This window comes from Lepidochelys kempii, chromosome 16 (genome assembly GCF_965140265.1).
Source record: "Lepidochelys kempii isolate rLepKem1 chromosome 16, rLepKem1.hap2, whole genome shotgun sequence".
In the NCBI taxonomy this organism is placed as follows: Eukaryota; Metazoa; Chordata; order Testudines; family Cheloniidae; genus Lepidochelys; species Lepidochelys kempii.
In genome coordinates, this window is record NC_133271.1 from 10817115 (window position 1) to 10830026 (window position 12912).

A 12912-nucleotide genomic window follows, 5' to 3' on the forward strand; every position below is an offset into this window, starting at 1 on the left:
AGGAAGTGGCTTTGCCCCCAAAAGCTTATAGCCTACATTCACAGGCGGTCCAAGTGAGAATCGCAAGCCACGGAGGGAGGCGAGAGGAGGAGGTGGGCACAAGAATAAGACCTTGGGGGTTACTCATTCCAACATGTGCATGTCTTGATGGCTCCCTTGCAGTTTTCCAGGGGCAAATTTATATTTTTAATGAATGAACTTGCTTTGCGTAGGCAACCCAGCAAATATGAGTTTTTAGGAGGTTTAGGGGGGATGTGGATAAGGAGAGGATGGTTGTTAGGCAGACACATTTCAGGTGGGTGTTTAATAGATAATGGGGCATTATGGAAGAAGGGCCTGGAGGTGGACAAGAGAGAAGGAAGCCAACATATAGGGTCTGATTCTGCTTTCACGTTGGTCTAAATGTGGTGTGACTCTGTTCGGGTTAGCAAAGATACACTGGTGTAAAACTAGGATGCAAGGAGAATTTTTATAGATTCATAGATTTTTAAGGTCAGAAGGGAACATTGGGATCAACTAGTCTGACCTCCTGCATAACCCAGACCACAGAACTTTACCCTGTAACTCCTGCCTCAAGCCCGTAACTTCTGGTTGAGCATATCTTTTAGAAAGAGACACCTTTGATTTAAAGACTGCACAGACTAAAGAAGGAAGTCCATGGGATTTTTTTAATAAACCCTGCAGAAGGGTAATCCCAACCCACTGTTGAAACGTAGCCAGCTCCTGATGCGCAGTGTCTGTGGATTGCGTTGTTTTACAGCCCTAGACCCACAAACACAGTTCTCTTACCAAACACCACTTCCTCAGCGAATTCACCGCCAAGGGATACCTAGCTGGAAACTAGGGAAAGCTGCTGTTGTGTTGGGAACCTTCAGCCACTCACTCTCTGCTGGGGAAGGGTATTTTCCCTTTGGCTCCAAGGGAAGGTGGCAAGGAGTTTATGTGAAACGGTGCCCTTTAGGGGAATAAAGGAGAAGAGCACTGAGGAGACACCGATTTAATCCGTGAAAATGATCTTGCCACTGCTGCTTTCTTCATTAAACTCCTCAGAGCTGTAGCAACTGTTAGGCTTTCATGTTGCATTTCTGAGGGAGCTGAGAGCTAGAACGTCCCTCTGGAAAGAGAAAAGCATTCCTAAGTCCCCAGATAGTCTTTTGAAGCCATCCCTCTTATCTTACAAGGACATGCATCATTTGAAAATGTTTTCGCTTTGGAGACTGAAAGTCTTACAATTCAGAGTGAATCAAGCCGCTTCTTGCATTTTAATTCCTTTCAAGTCCATCTCCTAGCCATAGCCCTTCACTGCCCGATCCTGTGCATTTCTTTTCCCCTGGAATAAGTGATGTTTGGGACGTTTCATTTAACCTTTCTCTTCCAGCTCATTGTAGCGTGAGTGTCATGCTCCGGCATTGTGCGCTTTTAAGAGCATCGGGATGTAGCCTTTGTGGAAGAGGCACAGAGACAGCAATCCCCTCACCCAGCTGAGACTAGAAGCCTGGATTAATTAGAGAGTCAAAGCCATGCCAGAGATTCAGCAGGAGGGAGCTCATTCATGGGACATGTGATGGGCCCAGATGAAAGTTTAGTGGGGTTCTCCTTATAGATGCATTTTTGTCTTTCATATTTACTAGCCCCAGTGACTTAACTTGCTTTTTCTGCCTTGTATTTCCATTGCATCTTTAATTCCAATAATCCAGCCTTTTCCTTGGTGCACACGGTCCTTTCTCTACATGCCAGAGATTGTAGAAGCAGCAGTGGTCTCTCTGTTGTGATGTTTGGCTTGCTAGCTTGCAGCTCTTTAGGGAAAGGGCTGTCTTTATTTTGTGCCATGTACAGGTCCAAGCATATTCTCAACACTTAATTAGTAGCAATAGGTCTAATCTTGAAGGCAGCCATCACTATGATAGTTAAGTGCAGAGAGTTCCCTACCCCCATGTTCTTAGTGGGCAGTGGTTGCTAATATAACCCTTGCTCCTTGTCAGTTATTCTGTCTGATTTAGAATTATCACCTGCTTCCCATCCTCTCAATTTTCTTTCAAATGTTATATTTCATGAGAATCGCTAAAGCAACACAAAAAGAAAAGGAGGACTTGTGGCACCTTAGAGGCTAACAAATTTATTTGAGCATAAGCTTTTGTGAGCTACAGCTCACTTAATCGGATGCATGCAGTGGAAAATACAGTGGGGAGATTTTATATACACAGAGAACATGAAACAATGGGTGTTACCGTACACACTGTAACGAGAGTGATGAGGTAAGGTGAGCTATTACCAGCAGGAGAGAAAAAAAACCTTTTGTAGTGATAATCAAGGTGGGCCATTTCCAGCAGTTGACAAGAACGTGTGAGGAACAGTAAGGGGGGGGATAAACATGGGGAAATAGTTTTACTTTGTGTAATGACCCATCCACTCCCAGTCTTTATTCAAGCCTAAATGAATGGTGTCCAGTTTGCAAATTAATTCCAATTCAGCAGTCTCTTGTTGGAGTCTGTTTTTGAAGGTTTTTTTGTTGGAGAATTGCCACTTCTAGGTCTGTAATTGAGTGACTAGAGAGATTGAAGTGTTCTGTGACTGGTTTTTGAATGTTATAATTCTTGACGTCTGATTTGTGTCCATTTATTCTTTTACATAGAGACTGTCCAGTTTGGCCAATGTACATGGCAGAGGGGCATTGCTGGCACATGATGGCATATATCACACTGGTGGATGTGCAGGTGAATGAGCCTCTGATAGTGTGGCTGATGGGATTAGGCCCTGTGATGGTGTCCCCTGAATAGATATGTGGACAGAGCTGGCAACGGGCTTTGTTGCAAGGATAGGTTCCTGGGTTAGTATTTGCTCTGCTTGCAATTTCTATGGATTGCGTTGTTTTACAGCCCTAGATCCACAAACACAGTTCTCTTACCAAACGCCACTTCCTTAGCGAAGTCAATGCTGAGGAAGTCATAGTAAAAGATACTAGTCACAAGGTACCACGCCTCCTCCACTGACCTGCTCATTCAGCAAGTTAAAAAACCTGTGTAAAGTTGCTGAAGTTCCTCCAGTGTGTTGTGGAAGGTGCTGCTCTTTAACTCTGCCCAAGATATTAGGCAGATGGGAGTATCCATCTAGAGAGGGAACTTTTGGGAGCTGGGACAGAGGAGGACCTGGAGGGAAATTCTAAGGAGAATCAAGTTTGGGGTGGATGCTTTGGGTGAGGTATTTTGTTACTAGTAAAGGCAAACCCTGGGCAGCGGTTGTGTTTGGGAAGCAACTCAGGGTCTGTGTGCTGTGAGGAGGACAGAGGAAGGAGCCATCTGATTTACGGTGCTGTTCTGAAAGAGAGAGCATGTGATATGGGTGAAACACGTCTATACTAAGCTGTCACATCACATAACTCCCAACGTCCTACTGGCCTCTATCCTTATGACTGCTGGACCCTGACCGTCCTGATTAGGGTTGACTCTTTTGTTAGTTTATCTGATGTGGGGACACACATGATCCATGACACTGTGATGTTAGTACATCATGTTGCATCAATACCTCGTCACTGCTCAACCTGGTCCCATGTTCACAAACGTGGTCCCATGTTCACAAACCCGAAAGACTTGAGACTTGGGACTGCTCTTCAAGTGATGTCCACAGGAGGGTGAATAGCCTTGCGAAGATCTGACTTGTGAGCTCACTAAACATGAGGCCAGTCAAAAAGTGGGAAGTAAGACTTCTCCCCCTCTTATCAGTCACTTGTTTCTGAAAAGAGCAAATAGAAATTTATTTTGTTCCTGCTCTGATAGGAATCCAGTGTAGAATGTACATGGGGCTTCCGTTCAAAAAAGTTGTTTTTCTGGGGACTTTTCATAAACTAATAACAGGTTTCAGAGTAGCAGCTGTGTTAGTCTGTATTCGCAAAAAGAAAAGGAGGACTTGTGGCACCTTAGAGACTAACAAATTTGTTAGTCTCCAAGATGCCACAAATACGCCTTTTCTTTTTAATAAACTAATAGAGTCTGTAATAAGATTACATTAAAAATAAAGTTCCTCATAGTAGCAATGAGTTCACCATTCTTGGCCTAAATCAGACGTGGCATAAGCACACACATCTCCACAGAGTTCCATGTACTTATGCCAGGTCTGAATTTAGCCTATTGAGTCTAATGGTGTCTGCATGACATACCCCTGAGTTTCACTCTTTGCAGCACTCACCTTGGCCAGCATGTCAGGTAGTCCACAGCATAATGCATTCCAGTCTCTCGTTTATCAACTTCAGGTTCTAAACGATTGTGCTCCTTCAGCAGAGCCAGCTGGCGGCAAATCTCACAAACACAAGGGCACACCTCTTTGTATCATTTCTTCATAGTCTTTGCTTCAGTTGCAAACATGAAGTTTACACTCAAATCTAAGCCAGGCTGTTGGATTTTAGTTTTCACTGTAACGTAATGTATCTGGCTAGGTGGAATAAGGCTCGGAGAAGCTACAGATAAAGACCTGCATTATTGGGATATGCAGTCCATCGTCCTGCCAAAAGAAGATCGTTCTATATTGTACGTTTACTACTCCTTGGCTCATTCAAAGGTAAACTGGACAAAGTGACAAGGGTTCTATTACTTCCCTTGGGAGACTATTCCACAGCCTACGGGACCTGACAGTCACAGACCACTTCTTTCCTTAATTTATCCCAGTACCCCACATTTAGTACCCCTTTCTACAAAGGTAAATTATTCCTCTTCCTCTTATTTCAGATACATCATATTCCCTTTGAGTTGTCACTTAGCCATATTTAACTCTTGTCTTCTTCTCCCTCCCCACCCCACTCCTAAACATTCCCGCAGCTCTTCTCTGAACTACCTTCAACTTGTACGTATCTTTTGGATACTGAGGTGTCCAGTGATATTCCAGGTGGAGTCACACATGAGCCATCTAGAAAGGCACTTTCTACTTCCCTGTCCTGTCACGTGATGCCTTTACATATGCGCCCAATTATATTGGACTCATTGGGTACCTTGTAAAACTGCAGACTCATCTATCATTTGCTCTTTGCGATCACCTTCCAGTCTCCGTCAGCACCTCTGCTTCCTGGATTTCTCCCTCCCGCTGACTGAATGTCTCTAATTACTTTGCACTCAGATGCATTAATCTGCATTTTCCCCAGTTGAATCTCATTTTGCTCTTTTCTGCTCATATTTCTAATCTCTCTGACCCTTTGTATTATTTCTCCTTTCAATTTTGTGTCTTTTCATTAGTTTAGCAGCATTCACTACCTCTTCCATATAATTAATAAAGATATTTTAAGACTGTTGTTAACATCCATCTCTCTAGTATCTCTCTAGATAGCTCCCTCAAGTAATAGGTTCTTTGCTGTTTCGTCTGTTTCTTTAGCCAAATCTAAGATGATTTAAATTGTCTTTTCAAGTAGGATTTTGTGAGATACTCTATCAGATACTTTACTAAATCCAAGTGCACAGTTATGCTCAAGAATGTAAAGAAAATTACCATTTAAAATGCCAAAGTCTTGTGAGGTTCGCCAGTCCCTTCTTTAAAAAACCCTCTGACAATTCAGTATTGTACAGTAATAAGCCAAAACACTGTAGAACTATTTATACAAACCCTGGCCTTTTGGATTGTTGCTGTAGAATACTGCATAGTGTAGTTTCATGTGGATGGAATTTGCCCTACTCTCTAGTAAGTAAAAGCCCAACTGGTTCCATGCTTTGGCTTCAGTCAATACTAAGTTCATACATTACTGGAAAGCATCATCAACTCTGCCAATTTTGGAGACAGTTCATATAAACATGGAAAACAAAAAATGTATACCAAGTTTTTTCATGTGTATTTCATGTGTAGTTTTAGCTGTGTTGACATAGTGGATGAAATCCTGACCCCACTGAAATCCACTGGAGTTTTGCCAGTGTCTTCGGTGGAGCCATGATTTCACACAGATGAGTTGCAGATCAGTGCATAATTGCCTTAAGTCCTGGCATTGATGAGTGAGTGTCTGAGACATGGTAATGGCATACGGCCTCTTTCACTGCTGGTAGGATGGTACTACAATATATGCTTACGCCTGTGCAGATCTTGGGTCCAGGTTGGAGTAGATGGCAACAATTGCTCTCCAGATAATCTCCACTGCAAGCAAGTGGGTGGGGACTGGGCAGAGAGGTGTGGGCAAAGCCAATGCTCTGCCATCTTACTTGTCTGAGGAGGTGGCTCGGTGAGAGGGGAGAAGCAAGCTGCAACCTTTCTAAGGTTTTAATAACTTGTTTTCTTCCTTGGAGCAAGAAGGGCACAAGGGAGTAATTATGACTCTCGGTGCTGCCCCTTATTCAATGCTGAGTCTAAAGACTCAGTCTAGTTGGGTGGTATGGTGAGCTGAGGCTGTGGCAAAGGTCCACGCCCACTGCCTCCCAGTCAGGGAGCTTTACAATGACAATGCAACTGATCCAGGGTTGAGCGCTGCTGTTTCCCTTTTTTCAGAGGAGGTGATGCTGGCAGAAGAAGACAAGAATGCTGAAGAGAAGTCCCCTCTGGACGGTAGGTTGTTTTGCCTTGTACTTTTCCTCTTGCAATAGAGGAGAGGTTTATATGCCATTTGCAGATGTGGTTTTCACTGTGACCTAGCGGGTACAAGCACCATATCTTTGCATGCAGCTGAAAATTCTGATCCTAGTCTTGGAGCAAAGACAGCTAAAATTCCCTCTTCCTGTGTAGGACTTCTTCAAAGTTTCAGGTGGACAATCAGCAGCTATGAGACACGTCTTTCTGGGATGGGGTGCCACTCCTGGGATATGCCAGACTCCCAGTGTAATTGTGGGGGTCTGGTGTGCACAGGGCCCCCTACCAGCCTCTGGGTTGCATAGAGGGATGTGTCTACTTGTAGCCTCGAGGGGAAAGCTGCAGTGTGGATGCCAGCAAAATAAATAAAGGCAGGACTCTAAATCAAGGTTTTCAAAAGGATTTGACAAAGAGACTAAGACCCCTGTTACTTTTAAGCAGTAAGACATAGCAGGGTGTGGTGATCTTATCTAATCTCACGACTCATAGGGGCCTCATGTTAGCAGGAGAACTCGAGGGAGTACGATTTCCAAAACAGGTGCCGTGAGACTAGTGTTTTCCCCCTGCCTCTGACATCAAGCTCTTAGGATGTTACAGACAGTGAACGTTCAGTTAAAGACTCTTCCCTCTCCCTTTTCTGACCATCTTTCGTCCTCCTGTGTCTCCTCCTTTTCCCTTCCCTCCCCGTCCCTCCCCTTCTCTTTTTTTGTTTCTCCTCCCATTCACTGTCAGGGAGGGCCGCCTCCGAAGGGCCAGTTCAGCAAGGCACAGCACCGGCGGAGACTGGCGGCAGCAGCTACAACAGTGAGTGGATTGCAAATCAACAGGGGGTTAGGTGTCACAGTGGGGTGATGCTTTTTGCTCGTGGCCTCAGATCCTGAGTACCGTAGGTCACTAGGAACAAGGTTTGTCTGAATCCTCCATGGCCACTGGTCCACCATTCGAAAGGATCACAAAATCTAGCGTGCTTTGGAGTGGTTGGTGATCTGCACGCAGGAGAGGCCCAGGAGTGGAAAAGCAGGGGGTAGGGCAGGTCAGGTTGGAGGTGCTTTGGCAGAGCTTTGGGGTGGGAGGGAAGTTTTGCACGGTGCTTGGCGGGAGCCAGTGCTGTTGGTGCCTCATTGTAATGAGCACCTGGTTTGGAGGAATAGCTTTACAAGGTGGGAGTTGTATAAATAAAACAGAGATGGACTTAGGTCACAGAATTCAGACCCAGATATTTAATGCCCCAAAGCTGGGGCCTGTTGGACACTGGGGCCTGTTGGTGTCTAGGATTTATGTTCAGCCTGTTATAAAGTCGGTATATGCAAAAATTGGATCCAGATCCCAGTTCCGATTAGAACCCTTCACCCTCCAAAGTTCGGATACTTGTGAATCTGGGGGGGTTGCTGTGAGCCCATCTCTAAAGTGAACTAACTATGTAATCATTTATAAGAAGGATTTTGATGCTGAGGAGGTGGTGCACCCATTATTCAATCATAGCAATGCAGCTGGTGTAGGATAAGGATCCCCTGTTCACATTACCCTAAACCCCAATTATCCTCAAGACAGTTCTGACATAGCAGATTTCCTATAGGTCTCTAGTGGACAGTTTGTATCACCACACCATGGAGTGTCTTACTGCTGGTATCAAATGGTGCTTAATCATTATATGGTTTTTAAACTTTTATCAAGACGGTATCAAAATATTTTCTGATAGTTTGCAAGGTTCCAAGGCAGGTGGTCTAAGGCTCAGAGCCGGGTTTGCGAGGCAGCAATTCCGCTTTGCCACTGACATGTTCAATGGCCTGGGGCAAATCAGGTAATCTTTCCGTGCCGCAGTTTCTCCATCGGTAAAACAGGGATAGTGATATTTACCAACCTCACAAAAGGGGTTGCTGGGTCAGGCTTATGTTTTCAAAGAGTTTTGACGTCCCCAGATGGAAGGTATTGCAGAGTGGGTGTCATTAAAAAGACATTCACCATGGGATATTATCTGCTTACCCGTGGTATTTCCTGTGCTTAGGGCAACATACAGTGGCAAACTTTCTCTACTGGAATAGAGTGAATGCTGACGTTTTAATGGTGCATGCGGTAGAATGTGAATATGTTAACAGACAATAGCATTACTATCCCATATCTCATCATGGCTCAATTAACCAAGCCAAATCTCTCTTCTGCACATGCCTTTGTTTAATCTAAATATCACTCCAGTAGCTCTGCATGAACAATGGTGGCATGCCCTGCCTCTGAGCTCTAAGAAGCTACCAGATATTTGTCTTTCCTGCTGCCTTTCCACTTCAGTTGCATTGAGACATGGGTGAACAGAAGTCCTGCCTGGCAAACTTTCAAGATTTAGAAGGTTAAATAAATAATGACCCGGGTATCTAAGCAAGCAGAGGCCACAGTATAAAGCTGTAGGTTGATCCATTTGCTATGGCTTATCCGTATATGGCAGCTTTTAGCTGGCATTGGGAAGGAAATACAGGCCTTGGAGAGTGAGCGGTGGAGAGAGGATTGACTACACAATGTTTATAGTGCTTTTTATTTTTTAAATTTGCATGCAGTGTTGAAAAGAGCTACAATAAAGAAGAGCAAAAATGACCTGATTCATGCTGAAGAGGGAGAGGACCATTTCACAGACATTTGCTCCGTTGGTGAGTACTGGCCCTGCATTCTCTGACGGTGTTAAGAACTCAGGCAAAGTGCTTTCGTGTCACACTCCTCTGAGCTATTCCTTTGTTTCAACAGATGGCACTTAATTGCTAGAACCCATGGACATTTCAGCATCTGGTCCTTAACCAGTGTGCAAGGGAGTGGGAGAGGAGCCAGGAGCGCTCCTCCACACTTTTGCACTCCTGCTTGAGAGCCAGATGCAACCCCAGTCCTTGCCGTTACAGAGCCCTTGGAGGAGTCATTCCTGCATCAGCCACAATCACTCTGGGTCTCCTTTTTGGGAAATGCTCCTTCATGCATATACCACCCGCTGTGTCAGGCTGGGCCTTAAAGTGTTCTCTAGCCTCATCTCTTGTGGGGAGGCGAGGGAATGGACAAAGATCCAAGCTCATAAATGAACAGTGTTCCCTGATGGACACATGGCTGACTTCTTTAAAGAATGGCTTGTATTCTGGATGGTCGCAGGGAAACCCTAGGCTGGGTGTCTCTGCTAGCTCTATAACCTTTACCCAAGCAATGTCTCTTGTTGCAGATCTCCACATTGCTAAGCCAGATGCGGAGATGAAGGGCGCACAAATGGTCACCCCATGCTCACATGCATAAATCAGGTGCAGTGTGCACCATTATATACCTGTCCCAGACCCTTTCCATGACCACAGAATCTTCCAATACATAAAGCAGGAATGTGATAGGGTCCAGAAACCCTACTTGCTTTCCAGAAAATGGGAATTAATTCTCTTCTTAGACCTCACACAGGTGGACAGGGTGGAGTGATGAGACTGGGCTGGAGGGCTGCAAGCTCAGGCAACTCTCTGCTGCTTGAGCACCAGCATAGGGAAGGCCTTTGAGATGATAAATTTCCACCTGGAGTGGTGGCCAGGCTGGACTATAGCCCCAAGCTGGGAACATGTCCTGATTATTTTCTGGTAAATCATTTTGCCTTCTCCCCTCTAACCATCCTGAATGAACCCCAGGAAGAAACTTTGCTGAGTGTGTCTTGATTTTAGTTTGCTGCTAAAGCAGCAACTACTCTCAGCCAGCTTCTAATGCATTACCATGCTATCACAGACACTAAGGAGCAGCAGATCATGAGCTTTTAATGATGCCCGTTGAAAATGGAAGCATAAATGGTACTTTTCCATGTGCACGTACAAATGTGAATGCACCATGCACACTCACCTCCACTCTTTGAAAATTTGGCACTTAATGGTCTGAGGGCTTGTCAACATGGCAAGTTGCTGCGTGGCAAACCAGGGTGTGAATCTAGAGCACCCTAGCTTGCCACACAGTAATGTCCCATGTGGATGCTGCTATAGTACAGTGAAAGTCCCGAAGTGAGGCTTGGCGTACAACTAATTGAAAGTACAATGAGCCTAGCTGCTTCTGGGACTTTCACTGTGCTGTAGCATTGTCCACATGGGATGCTACTGCACAACAAGCTGGTGTACTGTAAAATCACACCATGGCTTGTTGTTGCGGTTACTTGCCATGTGAACAGGCCCCAAGAGATTCAAAGGTTTTGGTTTTCTTAAATGAGCAGCGGATCATTCCAGGTGAGTGCTGTATAGCACATTGGTGTGACTCTGCAACCCACCATCCCAGCCCCGGGAATCCACCCAGATTAGCCACAAAGCAGTTGAACGGCTCAGCCTGCTGAAACTAGTAGGAATTTTTTGTTGCTGGAGAAATCAGAACATCAGTGTGTGTGTGTATTTTGGAGTGAGGTGGAGTTGCTGTGTGGGTGGCAGGAGGTCCACACTGCTACAGCATTCCCTTATTGCCACGAGGTCATACAGGGAGCTTTTAATCTATTTCTAAGTCCTCTCGGGCTCCAGGAACTTGTGACGCATGAGCAATTCTCTGCATCTAGCGCCTCACGCAGCAGATCTGGTGGAAGCAGGAGCACTTGCACTCATGGATAATCTGATGCTGAACTGAGACCCATCTATTGAGCGTATGGTCAGGAAAATATCTGCGATGCCCCCTTTTCTGTGTGACTGGTTCCCCCGGTTGGGAAGAGCGTGTTTGGTAAAGCATGGCACATGGCAGAGAAGAAGAAACAAACACAGCAGTGAAAACTAAAACTGCTGCAGGCTGTGGAAGAGAGATTTTACCCTCCTGAAATGCATGAAACTCTACATATGATAAAGTCTGCTGCAGTTTCCACGGTAAACATCTGATGAAGTGAGCTGTAGCTCACGAAAGCTCATGCTCAAATAAATTGGTTAGTCTCTAAGGTGCCACAAGTCCTCCTTTTCTTTTTGCGAATACAGACTAACACGGCTGTTCCTCTGAAACCTGTACATATGATAAATAATCAAAACATACTGGGGTTTATGGATAAAGTGAGGATTTAATGAGGGTTTTTTCCAATGTTTTCCTTATGCTGTAGTAACATATCTCTCTGATGTGACTTAAAGGCCTTAGAAGAACTAACAATCTAATTACAAAGTGTGATGTAAATGTGCTGACCAGTGCAGTAGTTGCACTGATGAGCCTCTTGCCAGCTGTTACCTGCACAAGTTGCTCTGTAATTCAATTAATAGTGCCTCCAGGAACCTTATAGCCACATTAGAAAGCTATAGAACAATAAACATCAGTCACAGTGTGCTTTCTGAAATAATAGTTTAATCCACACTTCTATTTTCTCCCTTCTCTTTGTGTTCTTTCTGTGCTGATAAAACCCCAATGGTAGATCCTGGCTGCCTTGTGATAGGAACATTAGGTACTGGAATGGAAACATTAGCACTGGAATATCCAGCCAGTTCAGCACTCTGACTGCCTCATGTCTGGTATGGTTTTCCAAGGAAAGGGCAAAATTCTGCTCAGAGGCACATGACAAATCTGTCATCTCTTCTTGGGCCAAATACCACTCTGATTTACACCGGAGGGCGGGGGGTTCACTTCAGAGAAGTTGCTCCAGAATTTGGTTATCTCAGAGCGGTGTCCACATGAAGAGCAGTAGGGATGTAAGCGGAGTGGAATATCCGTGTGCACATCTCCTGGGCAGCTTTGACAGCAGAGGTTTGCCATAGGTTCCTGAGAGGTCTGGATTTACAGAATAACCTCAGAACTCTGACACAGATTTCTTCTTGGCCTCTGGTTAATTCTGTTGCCTTGAAGGGCAATATAAACAGTGAGAAATTCTTCAGCATCGAAGGAGATGTTATAAAACTAATAGCACTAATATCAAACACCAGGCATTTCTACAGTGCCCGTCACTGTAGGGTGGACACTTTAATCTAGAACACCTTTCCCCTTTCAAGTGTCTGTTTTTAAACATCTGACTCTTAATCAGGATTTCAGACAAGATGTGAAAGGCAGCCATAAGAGGCAGAGCAAACGGGAGTCAGCACACCTGCCACAGAGCACTGAGGTCAAATCCTGCACTGTTCTGTGCAGGCGTATGAGGTGAGAGAGGGAAGTAGGGAGCTTCAAGGGTGCTCAGCATTACTTCCCTGCACCCCGGCCAGTGCAGTGATGGGGGGCAGGGCAGCGATCGTGAACATTCTCGGTCCCAGCATTCCTGACGGCCCGAGCTGGATTGCACGGGGCAGTCAGCACACCACTCGCACTATAGAGCCACAGGGTGCCTGCAGCCAGCTCCACGGCACTCAGGCTCGCTGGCGGGGGAGAGGGGGTTAAACTCCTGTCACAAATAACAGAGTAAGTGTCGTGCTGCCCAGAGCTTGTAACCTGACCAGTTAGAGCTCAGGATTTAAGAGATTA

General features: G+C 45.2%; 1 protein-coding gene across 12 annotated transcripts in view; it reads left to right on the top strand.

Annotated features, from left to right (window-relative positions):
• The window catches only part of CACNA1B (calcium voltage-gated channel subunit alpha1 B), a 473291-nt gene that overhangs the window by 276036 nt on the left and 184343 nt on the right, over positions 1-12912 (top strand). For 9 of the 12 annotated variants that reach the window (XM_073313878.1, XM_073313882.1, XM_073313876.1 and 6 more), the window contains exons 8-10: positions 6451-6507; positions 7261-7332; positions 9075-9164. In XM_073313878.1, the coding sequence (XP_073169979.1) occupies positions 6451-6507; positions 7261-7332; positions 9075-9164 (219 nt within the window). The remainder of the gene's footprint in view (positions 1-6450; positions 6508-7260; positions 7333-9074; positions 9165-12912) is intronic. The other 3 variants (XM_073313889.1, XM_073313884.1, XM_073313886.1) reach the window with 1 other exon arrangement.